We start from the raw sequence: 19,378 nt of genomic DNA on the forward strand, positions 1-19,378 counted from the left end.
AGAACTGTGGGCTAAATGAAAGGTAGCAATGTGTCCCTTCCTAAAGGTTTTTATTTTAAAAAGATAATTTTAATCTAAAAAAAAAAGATTCTCACCAGAACACATATTAAAATTATTAAAAATGTCTTTAGATTGGAATTTCTATAGTGAAAACCCAGGATTTGCTGAATTAATAGTTAGGATACTTAAAGTTTCCTTTTTACACACCTGATTTAAAAAGACATTGTTTCATTTTTGTTTAAACCAACTTTAAGAAACTGGTGACCAATTTAGGGAACTTCACAGCTGACCTTCTTCCTTATTTTGTCAAAGTGCCTTTAAAGGAGAAGGAAGAAAAAAAAATCACAGGTTGTTATTTAAAATGTGGAGTCGAAAATGTGGAGGTGCAGCGAGGACATTAATCTTATTGATTTTACTGGAAATAAAGGGGACAGAATCAGGTGAGTTATTAATCTATAGATCAAACCTCTTACTGGTGTTTTGTCCTGAAAGGTGAATATTTAAGTTCCTTATTTAAGGAATCAATCGGGTAATTTTTTTCTATAGTATTGTTTTTAAATAGTAACCTATTTAGTGACAGTGGGGAAGTACAGCTGAAGTTTAGATGGCTGTTTGGTAAATACTTTTCTTGCCTGAAGCTGGTGACATTTTGTGGTCCTTTTTACTCTGAAGATACAGCGTCTCCTCATAAATATGTACCAAACCTGTCATTATGTTGTCCAGTAAGATTAAAAGATTTCTTACTGGTTTCCTCCAGAAGGTTTCAAATATTTTCAGATAAAGGTGCAGCAGTCTCTCAAAGAAGACCAGACTTGTAAACATGATTAAAAGCCAAATCTCAGTGGTTCTATAATAGTCCTTGTATTATTTCTGTTATACTTTGTATGTTATGTATAATTTTTTAAATCTTGCTATGATGCTGTATTGTCTTCTAGTATGTTTTATAGTGTTAAAGACTCATTTGGGGAGTCTGAATGTTATAGTGTTCAGAATTTGCTTACGTCTATCACTTGCCTCATCCAAATAAATAATAAAGAAAGAAAGAAACAACATATAAATATTTATGTTCATGACCATTTCATGTCTCATTGTGAAACTATTTGTAGTGTGATGTTCCAAAAGCAGCTGATGTACTTTTGGTTCCCCTCTGGTTGGTAAAACAGAAACATTTCTATGAGAAAGAAGAAAATCTGCTTACTTATATTTTAAAGCCGGGGTCTCAAACTCCAGTCCTCGAGGGCCGCAGTCCTGCATTTTTGTAAATGTAATGAAATGGCTTAATCACCTCCACCTTGTGTAGATCAGTTCTCCAGACCCTTAATTATTCTATTCAGGTGCAGCAGAGGCACATCTAAAAGTTTCAGGACTGCAGCCCTTGAGGACTGGAGTTTGAGACCCCTGTAAAAGGAATATTTAAGGAATGTATTTTTTAGATTTTCAAAAACCTCGCAGTTTATATTTACTGTGAGGCGAATGTAAACACAAAAAAATGCTAAACGCTAAATGATTCACTCTTAAATCATTTAGATTAATTATTATATTTTAATAGATGACCCACATAAATCCAACATGCAGTTTTCAAATTGAGGATTTAAATTCTTAAGGGGAAAAATCTTTCCAAACCAACCTGGGTTTAATTTTAAAGCTCTTTTCCCCAAATAAACTTATTAACCTTTTATGCTTTTGTAATTGGCTATAACTGCCACCGACCATTTGCGATGACTAAAAACAGCTTTTTGTCACTGTGAAGAAGTTTTGAACTCAGATTAGCAGGATTGTTTTAACTCAGGCAGAATGGAGGGTTTTCAATCATAAATTACCTATTTAGCTTCATGCCACAACATCTCAGTTGGTTTTAAGTTGCTACTTTGAGCAGGAGAGTCCAAGACTTTAGTATTTTAACATTTTTAAAAGTGGACTTCCTAGTCTGGTTTGTATCGTTGTCCTTTTGGATAAGGTTCAGTTTCAGTTACAAACTGATTGGATGTTCTTTATGAAGGGGTCACTCAAACTTCAAGATCCGCAATTTTAGAACAACAAGAAAAAGCTTCTGTATTTCAATTAAAGGTGTAAAGTTATGGAATAAGTTACATGAAGATTTAAAACAAAGCAATAGTTTAACACAATTCAAAAGAAAGTACAAAGAGGTAATTTTCAATAGATACACACATGGGGACAGAAAGCAATAAGGTGTGTATTGAAGATAACAACTTGGTGTAAGGGTTTAGAAAGATAAACCAGCATAAAATGGGAAAATGTATAGGTAAATATTAGTAACTGTTACTTCTGACTGCCACTTTGATTTTGATTTTTTTTTAATGACAGTAGGACTCTAAAGTCTCAAGTGTTTAGGGGTAGGAGTTTATAAGTTCTCACTTCTTCCTACCCCATTTTGAGCATGATATGTTAACTGAAACTAAAAATCTGTATTTTCTCTTCTTTCTTATGCACTTCTTGTTACTGTGCACTATTTTATTTTTATATTTGTATCATGTTCGAATAAATTTCATTTCATTTCAAGGAGAAAGCTAATTTAATGGCTCTAATCAACTACTGACAGCCACACAGGTACTGAATCAGCCCAAGACCAACAATAACAACCATTATTAGCTTCTTCTTTTTCTGAAATGGTATTTCAGAAAAGTTAAATCATCGGTTATTTATGATTAAGCAAGTCAGGCAATTATCTTTTTACAATAGGCTTTTCTGTTTTGTATAACTTTTTTTCCTTAAAAAGAAGTGAAAGCAAAAGTAGGGAACAAATGCTTTTTTCAGAGTAATTTATGCTGAGAAACTATTTATCAGTTAGAAACCAAACTGCTCTTCACTTTGCAAAAGTATTAAAAACTGATAGAGAAACTTAGATGCCTTTAATGCAGCTATAAGCTACTGTTTTTGTTTAAAATTAATTTTTAAATACTGAATAGTTTTGAGACTATGAACAGTATGGGATACATTAAACACACATTAGCTGTTGGTTTTAATACTGTTTTAATGGTAACCCACTCAGTTATGTGATTTTTATTAGTGATTCACACTCTGAGGTATTTCTACTCAGCATCTTCAGGAATACCAAACGTCCCATCCTACATGTCTGCTGGTTTTCTGGATGATGTTCAGATAAGTTACTGTGACAGTGTCACAAACAGAAACATTCCTACACAGGATTGGATGAACAACGTTGGTTCAGATAATCCACATTACTGGGAGGAGGAAACACTAACATGTCTGGCTAAACAGGAAACTCTGAAGGAAAACACTGAAATTGTAAAACTTCGTTTCAACCAGACTGCAGGTTTGTTCATGTTTCACTTCTTACATGTCACATGATTTCCTTCCTCTGCTTTTGTAAAGTTTCAGTAATCTGATTTTTAAATAACGTCTCCAAACACCTTTTAAACTCTTCAGCAATGTTTCTGAATAGGAAGGAGAATTTTTATTGTCATTAATTTATTGACATTTTACCAGTAAACATTAAATTTAGACATGGAAACTGTGTTGTAAGTTTACTGACTGCTGCCTCTGTGTCTCAGGAGTTCATGTCTATCAGCACATGTACGGCTGTGACTGGGATAATGAGACTGGAGAGGTCAAAGGTTATGATCAGATAGGTTATGATGGAGAGGATTTCATAGCTCTGGACCTGAACGCATCATCATGGATCGCTGCAAAACCAGAAGCTGTCCTCACCAAACACAAGTGGAATAACAATAAATACTCTTTACAATATGAGAAGTTTTACTTTACAAAAGTTTGTGTTGAATGGCTGAAGAGGTATGTGAGAAGTGGGAGGAGATCTCTGATGAAAACAGGTATTACATCCAGTCTCACATGCACAATTATACATTTACATGTTCTCATGGATTTTATATAGTATATGAGTTTTTAAAGAGAGCTGTAGGAAGCATGCTGCTTTTTTGTTTTGGGTTTTTTTCTGCTCCTTAGATCTTCTAAAAGTGTTTCTCCTTCAGAAAACTTCCTCATCTCCGGTCAGCTGCCTCGCTGCAGGTTTGTACCCCGACAAAGCTGAGATGTTCTGGAGAAAAGATGGAAAAGAGATTCATAAGGGTGTAGAAACAGAAGAGATCCTCGCCAACAATGATGGGACGTTCCAGATGAGCGTTCACATCGATCTGTCATCTGTTGCACCTGAAGACTGGACCCAGTATGAATGTGTGTTTCAGCTCTCTGGAGAAAAAGACTTCGTTAACAAAGCTGACAAAGAGAAGATCAGGACAAATGAAAGTAAGACCAAAATTGGAAGTGAAACGTGTTTCCTTAGAAACACTTTTGTTCTGTTCTTATTTATCTTTCTAGATTATTCTGTTGTTTTATTTGTCTCTATCTTTTTATTCCTCCATCCAATTGCACATCCATCATACATGTCACACCAAAACACTGAGAGGAAAGACAGTCATTCACAATTTTATTAATAACATTTAAGAAGTTCAGAAAGTGCCACCTTATAACTTGCAACCAAGCAAACTGCTTTTATACATATCTAAGGGGAGGTAATAAACAAGAGATAACATTCCAATTTTGAAAAATATAATATTTAATATTTTCATTTAAAAAGTGGACAGACAGGAACATGTTCTAGCACCAACTATGGATCAGCAGATTCCATAGTTTCCTTTTTGTAATGTGAAAATGAAATGATATCGTTGGACTCCATAGCAGACACATCCTCTAATCGTTAGACAATGTGTATTGGAACTTTATAGATCTTACATCTATAAAATACCAATAGATCTTACATCTATTTTGAATTGTCTTTACCCAATTCAAAAATGAATTGGATAAAGACAGGAAGCGTCCAGAGGGAGCCAAGATGGCGGCTAGCCTTTAGATGTTCGGATCTTTCCTCCAACTTTGTTCTTCTCCTGTTGGAACAGATGTATTTGTAATGTCTTCAACCTTAACAACAAAATGCAAAACTGAAAGTCATCTAGTACTTACTCCTTCGAAGTCACCGTCTACCAAGAAAGGTAAAATGGAACAGCAGAGAACGTGATAGCGGTGCTAAAGCTAGCTATTGAGGAGCAAGGGACATTTATTAGGAAATCCATCGATGACTTGAAGTCTTTTATTAATTTTCTCTCCGTTGACATACAAGATATTAAAAGCACACTGCACACCACGGTCAGCCGAGTCAGCAAAGCTGAAGAAAAGATTCAGACAATGGAAAACAAAGTGCTGGAGCTAACAGGCGAGAAGAAGAGGTGGAAACTGTGGCTCCGCGGCCCGAAGAAAAGACAGAAGATGTAAGGCTCAATGTGGTGGAGGTATGTCAGAATATAATCCCAAACTACAAAGAGAAGCTTCTGGAGGTGATTGATTCAGTCTATCGGCTAAGTAGAAAACATCCAACCAAACCATAACCCCGAGATACCATCATCCAATTCTCTATGCAGCATTTCTGCAACTTGATCTGGAAAATGGCAAAGGATTCTGGCTACTTGAAGCAAAGAAATCTCCTGTTCAGAGAAGATCTTTCTGTGGAAAACCGCGAGAAACAGCCGGCTGTGGCCAATAATCCAACAAGCCTGCAAGGATAAGAAGATTGCATACTTTGTAGGAGGACGAGCTTTTATGGACGGCAAGAAAATTGAATAACTGTTTCGTCTAGCATAATCTGAAAATAATTATGGACGTTACTGGGAGCTTTTAAAATATGAGTTAAGAAAGATCTTAAGTAAAGCTGGGACAAGAAGAATTAAAAATATCATAAAAAAGGAAACCTGCTTGGTCTCTGAGTTGATTTTATTATCCTCTAGACAAACAAAAACAAACAAAAAATGGTATTACTAAACTTTATCCAAGTTTAGTAATACCAACAATTATTCTGGTGATCAAACAAAATATTATGTGACTCTCCAATCACACCTGATGAAATTAAATAAGCTATTAATAGTCTTAAATCAAATAAATCCCCTGGTACAGATGGAATTACATCAGAACATTATATGAGACGTTCTCAGAAGAACTCACTCCATTTTTACATTCTGTATTTATTGAAAGCATTAATAATGAAAGACTCCTCCCATCACTTTCTCAAAGTTTAATTACTCTAATCCCAAAACCTCAGAAGGATTCATTAATTTTGGATGATTGGTATCCTATTTCTTTACTTAACAGTGATTACAAAATTTTAACCAGTTGTTTGGCAAAAAACATTTTAAAAGTTCCTAGTGATATTATAGAGGAATCTCAGAACGGCATTATGGCTGGAAGGCATATTATTGATAATATTAGATTGGTTCTTGGTATCTTAGACTATCCAGAAATGGTTTCAGCTAACAGCTTTATTTTATCTTTAGATTTTCAAAAGGCATTTGACTCGATAGAACATGAGTTCATCTTCAAAGAACTCAGATTATTGGTTTTTGAGAGAATTTAAAAAAAAAATTTATCCTCACTCAATGTTTATGGAAATAGCTCAATAAAATTACCTCATGGAAACTACCAAAAGATTTAAAATAGAACATGGGATTCTCCAGGGATGCCCTGTATCACCTATTTGTTTCTTCTCCCTAACTTATCTAAATGTGAACTTCTTCCAATCAATAGTTGTAATGAATTATCTTTGTCAGGAATTCCTGTGAAGTCTGAAGTTAAATATCTTGGGATAACTATAGTTAAAGAGCAAACAGCAAGAATTAATAAAAACTTTGATCCAATTAAACCCTCCTGTCAACAAAAATTTAATCTGTGGTTACAGAGAGACCCGACTGTCACTGGTCGAGTCCTGCTGGCCAAAACTGAAGGTCTTTCTCATCTTGTCTGTGGCAGTTCAGCCCTTAATGTCCCCAACAGCCTTTGCAATAAAACTGATCAAATACTCTTTGATTTCATTTGGAAAAAATCTCCATCTCATTAGGAAGAATATTATGATCAATAAACTAAGTTCAGGTGGTTTCAATGTTCTGGAGTTTAATATCCTACATTCTACATTCAAAGTTAAGATGATCCAAAGATATTTGAAAAATCCTAATTCAATGTGGAATTGGATTCCTACACAAGTCTTTAAATCCTTGGGTGGCCCAGACTTTTTATTAAGATGTAACTACAAAACAGAAAAGCTCCTTGGTAATTTATCTAGCTGCTCCAAGCATAAATCCCTATTTCTTAAGAACTGGGTGGATAATGATATTCTATCTGTAAAACAATTGTTTAATGAGGATGGTCAACTGTTTAATTATAGTAAATTTATTTGTAAATATAATTTTCCTGTGACCCCTAAAGAATTTGCTGTTGTTTTCAATGCTACTCCAGCAGGTTTGAAATTTTTTATATCAACCTCAGGCGGAGCGCATGTCCAATATCCCAGATTTCCAGAGTTATTTATTGGTAATTCAGTCCCGTTCCTTAGTATTAAAACCAGAAATAAACATGTTAGTGAAATAATCCAAAGGAATACTATTAGCAAACCTGCTTCAATCTTTTTTTGGAACAATTTTTATTCCAATATTGATTGGGAACAAACATGATTATTGCCAAGAAAGTTTTTTGTCTTAAATAAAGTACGGGAGGCGTCTCTTAACATTCTACACAGGTGTTACCCTGTAAATTCACTACTGACTAAATATATTCCAAATATTGATCCTCTTTGTTCCTTTTGTCAAATCGAACAAGAAACATTAACCCACATTATTTGGGAAATGCTCTTTCAGCAAAACATTTTGGTGTGACTTCAATATTATCTTAAGTCTGAAATGTGATATACTTATTCCTTTAAAAGGTAAACATGTTTTCTTTGGTATTTCCAATAATAATGTGTCTGGGAAAGAATATATTATAAACTTTCTTATTCTGTTGGCTTAGTTTCACATACATGCCTGTAAATTTGCTAAAAACAAACTTAACCTCACTGTTTTTAGAGCTTATGTAAGATGTTTTATGGACTCTTTAAACATGTGCACCAACTCTAAAGCTATGAAACTTATAACCTTAAGTGATGAATTTGATTTGCAAACTGTCATTTTTAATTTTTTCTCATGGAATCCTGTGGATTTGTTACAACCAGCATCTCAAGCATGCTACTACTGTCTGCAATTGTATATTCTTTATGTGTAAATAAAGCTTATTTAAAAAAAGACAGCATCCATGTTTTAGTTAAAATCTGAAAACAACAGATCATATTCAGAGATGTAGAACTGAAGATAAACTGCAACATTTAGTGTCCAGGACAAGTATTGTTTTTGTTGTAGCACTGCCGTCACTAAACTGTCAGTGTTTGATATTTTGAGGCATAAACACATTATTCACTTTGTTAAACAACATTACATCCAGATCCATTATAAGGACTGTTATTTTTTTATTCTTTGCCATTTCAACAAAAATAGTAAAAGATTATTAAGGCACCTAAAAAAGCAAACTTTATTAGCCTAAAGTTTACACTCAGATGTAATTTCAAACATATTGAATTTAATAATTTAAAGTAAGCATTAAGTGAATTTTTAAAAATTCTATTTTGAACATATATTTTAAAATACACACAAAATATCTTTGACAGATACTTGAGAGATATTTTAAATGTCTTTTAAATATACACTTGAGTAAATGTATATTTACACTTGGGCAAATACATATTTTGTTCAATGAAAGTATACTTCTAATATATTTTTTAAGGTGTATTTTGGTACAATTATATTTAAGTGTGTTTAAAGTTATAATGTGAAAATTGGTACAAGCATACTTTTAGTATACTATGTATTTATCTAAAGGTAGTACACTTAATACTTAATATATTTAAAATGTACTTTCACAAATGTAAGTATATTTGAAATATACTAACATATATATTTTTTCACCAGGGTCTATAAGTTACAAACCAAAATAATCAAGGAGTTGGACTAAATTCAATGTTGTATAACAACATAATTTCACAGAAACAGAGTTTTATCTCTTATATGTAAAACAAAGAATCAAGTTTGTCAGTTTGCTTTTCTTCATATTTATTCAGAGCTGTAGCATTATTACATCAGATTTCAGGCTCCAGCTAAACAGATAGAAACTGTAGTAAATATGTTAAGATAAATTAAGAAAAAAAACAGCATGCAAAGTTTTCTTGTTGAGATGTAAAAAATAATGTTCTTTTTAATAACTGGGCAGAAATCTCACTATCTGGAGTCTGTTTGCTTTTAACCCAAAGCAGAAAGAAATTAACACTTAATAATTGTTTAATAATTACACTTTTACCAATATTATCTCATACATGTTTTCCTAATATTGTGCACTAAATACAGACTGAAACTGCCTCATACATTTACTGATGCAGTGAAGATTTTTACTAATCATATTTACATTTCTTTTTTCTTTTTATCACCTCAGCAATTTCCAATTTCATGATCATCCCAATCATCGTTGTTGTTGTTGTTGTTGTTGTTGCTTCCATTGCTGTGATTGGATTCAATCTTTAGAAAAAGAAAAATGGTGAAACCTAAACATTATTCTTTTTTTGTAACCTGACTCTGATGTAGTGCTTTGATGCATCGCAAATTTTTTTTAAATAATTTTCCACAAACTGTAACCCATACAAATAAAATACAAGAAAATTTTGGCTGTATAAAGTAAAATTGTATATTATTTTAATTCCACCCAAACGACCTCCATCTCGTAAGTAAAATTTGTTTCTATTGTATATAATTTAATCTGAACTAGCTCACAAAGGAATTATATATTTGCTGCTCACATTCCCTCAAAAGCAGAATTTGAATTGTGTGTTTGCTTGTTCAGCTGTAGAGATTCCTGATGTTCAACAGATGTTTCCTTTATCCTGAAGAACATGAATGCAGGAAACAGTAAGTTGTTTCAAATGTTAACTATTAGATTTTAAAACTAAATTACCTAAAACTGTTTGTTTATTTAATCTAAACTTTTTGGATTTTATTTTTCATTATTAAGGAGAAACTACTCTGTCATATGAATGATAATAGATTATATAGATATAAATGTTTTCAGAAATCTTCAAATTTGTCATTTATGTAAAATTAACTGACAAAGCTTCTCTTGAGAAACTGCTGGTTAAATCACATAAAGACAAATATTTATGGGCAAATAAATAATGTCATTACGAATGTTATATCTCTTAATTTTACAAAACTTTACTTTTCGCTAAATTACTTTCTTATAGAGTTCCTTTTATAATCATAGATTTTTGTTCTCTGGTTTTAATATTATAAAAGACGGCGTATCTGAAAAGAAATATAGTAATACGTACCTTTACTTTCTTTCAAATTTCTTTCTCTGAATCTTGCATCTGGTCCCATAGAAATGAATACTATTTTCTTTGACTCCCCCTAGTGGTCTGGAGCACTTCCGTTTTCAACACTTTTTGTTTGCTGCATTTCATTCGGGGGCGTCTTCTTTTTTGTTTGCGTCTCTCTTTTTGTTTGCTGCATTTCATTCGGGGGTGTCTTTTTTTTTTGTTTGCATGTTTTCTCTTTTGCTGCGCATTTGCACCTGTCGGCCACCGTAGGCCTCGCCCCTAAACACAGAAAGGCTTCAGCTGCAGAGAAAACTTCTGACTTTAACTTAGTCATTCTGCTAAAAGCCTGGTTCACTACAAGCAGCTTGAGTCGGTCCACCAACAGATATAAAGAATGTCTGTAACACACGGTACCGGTACCGGGTGGTACCACCTATTGACTGTTCGCTCTGCTTCTCCTTAACGTTTCTACCAGGCAGGTTAAAGCCGCTGCTGACGGGATCTGGGCTGGAGGTTCGCGGCTGTAAATAGAAGTTACTGCAGAACCTCAAGTGTTAAAGGAAGATTCGGCCCAATTAGAGCATTTAGAGTTCACAAAATAAACATTAGAGAAAATATTGTAGCAATAATTAGAACTGCAGCAAAAAGCCAAACATGCCACAATGAAATGAATCAAAATGTCTCCAAAGCATCGACGGATTGACAGGGGCCAGGAGTGAACTGTCCAGGTAGATTCCAGGTGGATTCCAGGTAGATTCCAGGTAGATTCTAGAGATGCACATCACAGCGGCTGTTCATGCAGGGCCGGCCCAAGGTAATATGGGGCCTTAGACAGAACCCCCCCGCTGCCCCCCCCCCCTAGAACCCGTCATATTAAGAACCTCAGCATCACTAACATGTTTAAATATCGATAAGGTGAATCTGTGAGAGGGAGACCAGGTTTATTGGCCGAGTTTAAAATCAATCACTGATTATTGGTTATTTGCTGTGATGTATTTGTGGACAAACCCAATTGAAACACAAAGATTACACCATATTGTAGCCATGGTAACAACAATCAAACTATCAAGATGATTCTTTAAACTTTTACAAAGTAAACTTCCTAATTAAATCCTAAATGTACTATTTATTTTTCTCAGCTGAATGCATTAAATAAAATATAATAACATTGTCATTCTCTATAAATAATGCTACAGGTTTAGATCTATGGTCTGTGTTACAATTAAACCATTTGTATGGGCCCCTGAGTGTCTGGAGGCCCCTGAGTGTCTGGAGGCCCCTGAATGGCCCCTACCAGCAGCTACTGAGTTTTCTTTATCTTGATATTCCATTCTTATAATTCTAGATCTAGAGGTTTAACATCAAACTATTATATAGAGTTAACCCCTTTGAGCTTTTTGGATCTATAAATCAGTCTGCAGCCAGGTTGTTCTACAGGTTAAATAGATATTATTAGGGCTTAATTAGTAAAATGGCAGCAATTTTGCTTATTTCATAACTTCATAACCAGAGACGTTCTCTCCTCTGATCTGTTTAACAGCTACAGTCTCAAATCAGCTCAGCCCTCCAGGACTGTCAGCAGCAGAAACAGAAACTTTATATTTGTTGGGGAAATTTTAGACTATATTTACTTTGGATTTCCCCATGTGATGGCAATGATGTATTAGGATCCAGTTAGATTATTGATTAATATGGGTTGTTGCTATGTTGTTGTACAGTGTTTTTGTTCAATGTGCCCCTTTTTTAAATTTTAGCCCCTGCCCCTCCCAAGGTCTCTGCACGGCCCTGGTTGTTGATGATCAGTAGCACTGCTGGCAGATATTTAGTGAGCAAGAGAACAGACTTGCCGTCTATCATGTAAGTCAATGCAAAGCTATCGATCACAAAGTCCTTAAATCTAAGTTGTAACAAAGCAGAAAGCTGAAGTTGTGGGCAGCGCAGGTTGCTACAATCCATAGTAACCACACAGGCACACCCACCAGAAGGAAACAAACTCCCGCCGCCCAGCAAAGCACTTTCATTCTATTGGCTGGAACGGTTGCCAGGCAACGGTACGTTTTCCAGAAAAGGCCATTTCTAATTACTCAAGGATGCAAGTATGTTCTTGTGTGTTCTTGTGTTCTTGGCAAGTACGTACCGGCAAGAACAGATGAAAGTCCGTTCTTACCAACTTCTTACCGAGTTCACAAGGACTAAATAATAAGATTTAAAAAGGGCCTTTGGGAGGATTTGATCAAAAAAATTATAACAGTTTATTTATTTGTAAAATATGACAGTGACAAGTTTAGTATTTTTAAAAATGTATTCTTTCCAAGACTTGATTTTAGACAAGTCTTGAAATTCTGTGAATTTACAGAAATTCAGCTTCTGTGAATTTCAATAAATTGTCCAATTTAACACAGAAATTACTTTAACATTTATAACTGGGAAAAATGTTAACAGATATCAAATATACATAAAGAAATATATGTTCTAAGTAGAAACACCTTCAAATTAATGGGATTAAGTTTTTATTACTGATTGTAAAAAGCTAAAATTAACAGAAATTTATTGCCTCAAATTACTTTTTCAAACTTCTGTTACCAGTGAAGCTTGAGTCACCTTCATCAGATTATTTGCTTATAAAATATTTATCACAAATCAAACAATAACAAATGATGGCCAGCGCGAGTCATGCAGTTGACTGATTCCTTCTTTACTCCCTAGATTTGGAAGGGATTCATAAGTAGGGAAAGTATTATTATTTTTTTTATATTTAATATTTTACCAACCTGCATCTGGCCAGACTTGCTGTCACACAACTGGATGATTATTTTACAATAACTGCTAAACACGGATTAACAAACTTGTTTCCGTTATTATCATAATCAGGTATATTCTTGTAAGATACCAGCATAGAAAGAAACCACCCAAAATTGTAGGAATGTCTTTATTAGAGTAACAAAAAAATAAATAAAACAAGCAGATAATAAGCCAATAACTCCAGGAAATTGATAATGAGACTGTCTAATCGAAAGCAAATATTACCATAATTAATTTTTTTTTTTTTTTTTTTTTGTTTGTTTGTTTTTTTTAAGAAGATGAGGAGACAGTGAAGAGGAAACGGCAGGACATGGGAATGAAGAGAACCGCCCGATAAACCAGTAGCTCCCTCGGTCTGTTAGCAATATGCTGCTCCAAAAACTCCTTAGCAAGTTTTAAAGTTTGAAAATCCTGGATGAACTGAGCGGGTAGATGAAGCTATAAGATCTACTTTCTCGCCTAAAAACAAATTAAAATGAGTTTGTGACAAATTAATAGTGGTCAAAGTGTAATACATTTCTGTACTCACTTTCTCCATTTACCGCTGCTGGTGGCGCATTGCATTGTGGGATATCTTGCTGGCTCAAGTCTGCATAAGGATGCGTCGATGCATCCTGGATAAATTGGGCAGCGCAAGAACACATCCGGGTTCTTTGAGCGTTCTTGCCTGGATAGAATTGGAACAGTAATTGTGCCGCTGTTTATGACGTTTCACTAAGAACAAAAGTACAGACAAGAATGCATGTTAATAAACTACACATACAAATAGTAAGTTACACATACAATAAGAAAATATGTGAGCATGAATTGCTGTGGACTGATTGGTCGATATGAGAGAATGGATCAACTTGCCTGAGCTTTTGACTTTTGAGACTTCCTAACTGCATCATCTCACTTTGGATTCAAGGGAGAACGATGCATTCCAGGCTGATGAAAAGCTGGGATATGTCAGCATTAGAATTGTAATGCTTCATTCAAAGTAGAAGAAAAGTTTGGATTTCTGAGCTTTGTGAATCTTTGAGACTAATTTAGCTCCATATTCCTGAGAGTGTTCTGCATGTGGGCAAAATGTTCACCCAAAACCATGACAAAGATGGGTTAGTTTGTTACAAATCATGTTTGAATGATTATACATACAATGAATAACAACTCTTATGAAGCCCAGGTGAAAATTCAAGCTGGGTTTCTCTCCAACCTGCATCATCCAATCGTTTCATTTCCACCGCAGCCAATCAGCCACAGGTCCTCGCTCCGCCTCAGCCAATCACTGCTCAATAATCCCTTTATAAGGTTCCTCATACACGGACCTCCCAGGCTTCTTCAAGACCCCCTTCTTTCTGGTCTCCACTCCACCACCAGTATCCGGGTCAGGAGGAAGGCGACCCTAATCCTCACCTTAAACTGTCCATCTGGGGGAGATTCTCAGCTTCTGCTGGGGTCCAAATGGCAATAAAATCTAACCTTCAAGTCAAATAAAACTGTTTAAGTTTTGCTTTCTCTCTGCATGAATTTTCATATTTATTTAGTTTTAGTTGGATACAATTATTTGTTTTATAATGTGTTTAAATACAGTCATCAGTACATTACAATTCATCTGTCAGTGAAGTTACATTTTTAGTTCATTCTAGTTAAAACCTTCAGATATAAAACATGTTTTATTTTATGTAGTTACTTTCATTTTTCTTTCTGTCTAACAGGTAAAATTGTCTCAGTGTTGCTTCTACACTCACAAAACGTATTTGATCAAATATCTACCTGTGATGCTGTAATTATTGTGAACTACTTTGGTCAGCTGAGCTTGTTGCAAATTTACTATTTAAATAACTTTGGCTTGACATGAAAACATCCTTCACAGTTGTTTATTTTTCTTAATTGTTGTTATCTTTTCAAACATGATTTTTCTCACAAAGTTTAAAAACATAGTTTAGCTATAATTTTTTTTAACTCAACATTTTTTTAGTTGGCCTACAGTGAATTTTCTTAAGCAAATGTCATAAATTTGTGTATTTGCATTCAAAATTCAGTATTGACTGTTTTTATACACTGATTAATGTTACAGTTAAGTGTGACTGGTATTCTAAAACTATTATTAAAATCAATATCAAATCTAAATACTGAGAAATGTGTTATTTATTTATTATAAAAAACAAAAGAGGAAAAGGGGAGGAACCTGTTACACTGATATCTGCCTAGCAACTAATGACAAACAGTTATTTTACTTTAAAGAACTCAATTGGTTGACAGCTATCAGGCCTCAGTCCTGTTAAACCAAACATTGTTTTCTTCAAGAGTAGAAGAGAATTAATGTTGCACAATCATCCATCAAACTTTCACAACTGAAAGTTCTTATAAAATTACAATGAACCTAAACTCATTTAAACATTTCTTTTTCTTTTTACATTTCTTACAATCACATTTTTACTCACTCCGCTGTATTTCTACATTGAATCTTCTAGATTCCCAGACTTCCCAGCATTTGTGTCTGTTGAGTTTGTTGACAATATTAAAATGAGTCATTGTGACGACAGAAGTATCAGAAATGTATCCAAAGAGGAATAGATGAACTTTACATTGAAGGATCAACAGAACTGGGAGAGTCGGACTCTGGTCTGTTTGGTGAACCAGAAGCTCTTTAGGGAAACATTAAAAAGACAAAGCAGTGGTTCAACTGAGGGTTAGTTCATGTTTGTCTATTATTGGATGTGTGTAATCAGTAGTGGGCCACAAAGCAACGCTGGACAGAATTTTGTCCCAATTCAATTAAGTAATTAATTAATTAAAAGGCAGGAAATAAACTGGAGTCAAGATTATTTATCTGGTTTTCTCCAGTAGTATTTATTTGGTGATTTGTGGGGCTCTAACATATATAGCATGAATAACTTGTCACATAAATTTATGGTGATATCAACATAACTATTATTAATAGTTAATCATAAAACTATAGCTTTTATAATTAACTATTTAATTTACCAGTTATTTATTTAGTTATTTAATCCGAAATAAATGTAAGTTTAACTCTTTTTTGTCATTTTATGCTATTGCTGATGTAAATCTGGGACTCATTCTTGATAAACAACAAATTTGAAGTTTTGATATTCTGTGTGAAGCTGTGAAATTGATTGCTGAGCGCCCCCTGCTGGACACCTTAAGAAGCAGCACATAATAGGGCCACTATAGATAGAAAATGAAATAAAATTATGAGAAAAAATACATTTTGACGTTTTTCTTAGAAATCTTCTAGAAAACATCTATATGTTTCAAAAGTCAAAGAATGTTGGACATTTGGACATTTTCAGTTTGAATAATATTTCTGGTGGTGTCGGAACAATTCTGTTGCATTGTTGTTATTTATTGTCATTTATTGCAGTCTTTGTAATGCTTCAATACACATGCATATCTTCAACATTTTTAAATTAACCCACCCAGTTGCACATTCCTTTGTACCACACTACGCTATTTTAAAATAAATGCACAGTATTTATATTGAATTTTTGCAAAGTTTGTTACAACAATGAAATTGTGTTCATTCTGTTTTTACATTCTATCTTTTTGTGACTTGCGTTGATTGCCTGTTACTTTTCTGTTGTTGCACCAGAATTTCCCCACTGTGGGACAATAAAGGGATTTCTAATTCTAATATCTATAAAACAAAAAAAGAAATTTGTTGCTGAAGGTTTTTGTTACTTCTAATCAGCACTGGCTCTTCCAAGAAAATATGTCAGAAGGAATCATACAAATAATTGTTGATCTTTAAGTTCAACAATTGATCAATAATTTATATTGAGATAAAAAGAAAAGAATCAAACTAAATGTTCAGTTTGATCTTCTGAGTATTTGCGATTATTGAGCCACAACTGTTTTATGTTAATTTTAATCAAAACTTCATGTTATTTAATATAAAAATGTTCTGTTTGTGTTTTACCAGTCAGTGTACAACTGTGAGTGGCATGAAGAAACCAAACAAATAAATGGATATAAATAGTACAGTTATGATGGAGAAGATTGACCTGAAGACAGAGAGATGGAAAACTGTAAAACCTCAAGGCTTCATCAACAAACACAAGTGGAATCATGACACATATTTGATTGGACAAATTAAGGAAAACCTCATCCAGATTTTCTCTCAATAGCAAAGAAGGATGTGAACTATCAGAGAGGTTCTCTGTGATCAGGAAGAAATCACAGAAAAATGGTGGTTCTCTAAATAAAGTTACAGATAAAACTGTTAGTTTTATTATACACAGATCTTCCCTCAGCGTCTCTCCTCCAGAAGATGCTGCAGGTTTCTATCCTAACAGAAATTTAAAAATCTGTTATGATATATTTATACAACTGCATTTATAATCAGTTGTTTAAAGTCACACAATTGAGTCAAAATGATATTACAGCCACTATGGGGGAGTTAACATCCCTTGTGCTCATTGTCTATATAAATGTAAGTTTTGGATTTTAAAACTATGGAAGTAAATATGTGCCGTCAGAATTTGAATAAAAAATACCTCTGAAATTTGAATGTTGTATATTAGTGCTTACTTTTTCAGTATTAAAATAAATTCAGAATATATTTTTAACCTAAAAAAAAATTCAATGTCATTATTTTTGCAGTAAAAAAAAATTCGGTGTAATTTTTTTTACATGGTTGCAATTTTCAGTTATTAAAAAAATTCACATTCCTATATCAAAGTGATCAAATTTTCAATATACATATTTTTCACAGTTTAAATTTTCAGTGTTAAAAAAATTCAGCATATAAAAAATTCAACTTTTCAAAATTCAAATGCAATATTTTCGTTGTCCTCCAATTCAACTTGCTCAAATTCGCCGTCTCAAATTCAGCGTCTAAATATTCGCTGTAAAAATGGCCAAGGTTACTTCAGGTCACAGACATTAGCAATGGATGTCAGATTCCAACATCCACCTAATCACGTGACACAATCATATTGAAGAAATACCAGCATCACCCAGGCTGGCGACCATGGAGGCGAATGACATAAACCCAACGGTGAGTTTAATGCTTTCATATTTCTATAGTATATTTTATTTTGTGCATGAAGTTTGATACATTATCTTAAAGCCTGATTTAAAACACGGGTTGGGCCGTTGTTAATCTTACACCGTGTAGTGCCGGCATATTACCTCTCGCTACCTCCTAGCACCCCAGCCCCTCCCGCTGTCCCGTCCAATTTCCCCAGTTTTATTTCAAAAAGAAATACCACTTGGGTCAAGTCTAGAATCTTTAAAGAGAACTGATGGGTGGCATTCTGGGTTGTTTGTATGTTGTCTTAGGTGAGACTGAGACAGGCAGTCTTAGTAAAGTCGTAATTTTTCAGGAGATGCTACCGCTAATATGGCTGCCTTGTGTGCTTCAAAGAGGGCTGTGAACACTTTCCGACATTAATTATAACCACAACCCCATTCTGATCAGCTACCGTATTGTTCAGGTGACTTCATTACAACATCATCCAAAATACTGCTTCTCTTATCTGACAATTGTTGATATACAATATTAATTTACATTCTTTTACTTTGCCTAAAACCTCGTTCTGTTACCTAGCAACACTATAAACAACCGCCTTTGTTTTTTCAGTTGATTTAACTAATTTTCAAGAAAATATATGCTTGTAAGTACATCTGTTAACTTATTTTAGATTAAATATCATAATTTAATTTAGATTACTGTGACTTCTCAATGCTGACCTACTGATGTCAAAATACTTTTTATTTTTACTGACAATTTTTAAATGTTTTTTCTTTTTTCTCTTTTCAAGGAACTTTTGCTGAATCATATTTTTGATAGACTCCGTGATCGTTTGGAGCAGGAAGAAGCAGTTTTATATCTGGGTAGAGTGTGCACAATCAAAGGTTTGTACAAATGACAAGTTTCAATATGTGATGCTTTTGAATGTCTATAGTAACATTAGCTTTGTGTGGTCTTCAATATGATGAGATTTGAAGGGCAGTTTTTAATCGTTTATTACTCCATAATTGAAGGACTGAGCGACTGTGGAGAGATCTGTGGACGGCTGTAACGTGCATCTATTATGACGTGCTACACTACCTTAAAGAAGAGGGATACCTGGACATTTCAAATGAAGCACTCCTCTTCTGTTGCCATTATGTCTTCCTGCCATGTCTGCAGGATGATCTGGATACTTTCTGCAGTGGCTGGGACAATCACCCACTTCGAACTGAAGCAACATGACTCCTAACCTGCTCTGGGTTCTTGGTCGTACACATCATCCAATTCCTGAACCCCACGGTGCCTTGACAGAGGTTATAAAGATTATAACGGAGGCTCAGATGTATTTGCTGAACATTTTATGTTCAGATTTTTATTTAATAACAATAGCTGAATAACGGCAAACG

At 34.1% G+C, this 19,378-nt stretch overlaps 1 protein-coding gene across 1 annotated transcript; it reads left to right on the forward strand.

Annotated features, from left to right (window-relative positions):
- Positions 1–361: 361 nt before the first annotated feature.
- On the forward strand, positions 362–9,422 carry LOC122844033 (class I histocompatibility antigen, Gogo-B*0102 alpha chain-like). Its single transcript, XM_044139237.1, has 5 exons — positions 362–440; positions 3,029–3,295; positions 3,534–3,812; positions 3,946–4,245; positions 9,334–9,422. Exons 1-5 carry the CDS (start codon positions 362–364, stop codon positions 9,420–9,422), a joined length of 1,014 nt encoding a protein of 337 aa, XP_043995172.1.
- The last annotated feature ends 9,956 nt before the right edge of the window (positions 9,423–19,378 follow it).

This window comes from Gambusia affinis, linkage group LG14 (genome assembly GCF_019740435.1).
Source record: "Gambusia affinis linkage group LG14, SWU_Gaff_1.0, whole genome shotgun sequence".
Lineage (NCBI taxonomy): Eukaryota > Metazoa > Chordata > Actinopteri > Cyprinodontiformes > Poeciliidae > Gambusia > Gambusia affinis.

Excerpts from the sequence above, each read along its gene's own strand:
- LOC122844033 (XM_044139237.1), top strand. The coding sequence starts at position 362 with ATGTGGAGTCGAAAATGTGGAGGTGCAGCGAGGACATTAATCTTATTG. Across the intron at positions 3,813-3,945 it reads GAGATCTCTGATGAAAACAG|ATCTTCTAAAAGTGTTTCTC; the intron begins GTATTACATCCA and ends TCTGCTCCTTAG. Across the intron at positions 4,246-9,333 it reads GAAGATCAGGACAAATGAAA|CAATTTCCAATTTCATGATC; the intron begins GTAAGACCAAAA and ends TTATCACCTCAG.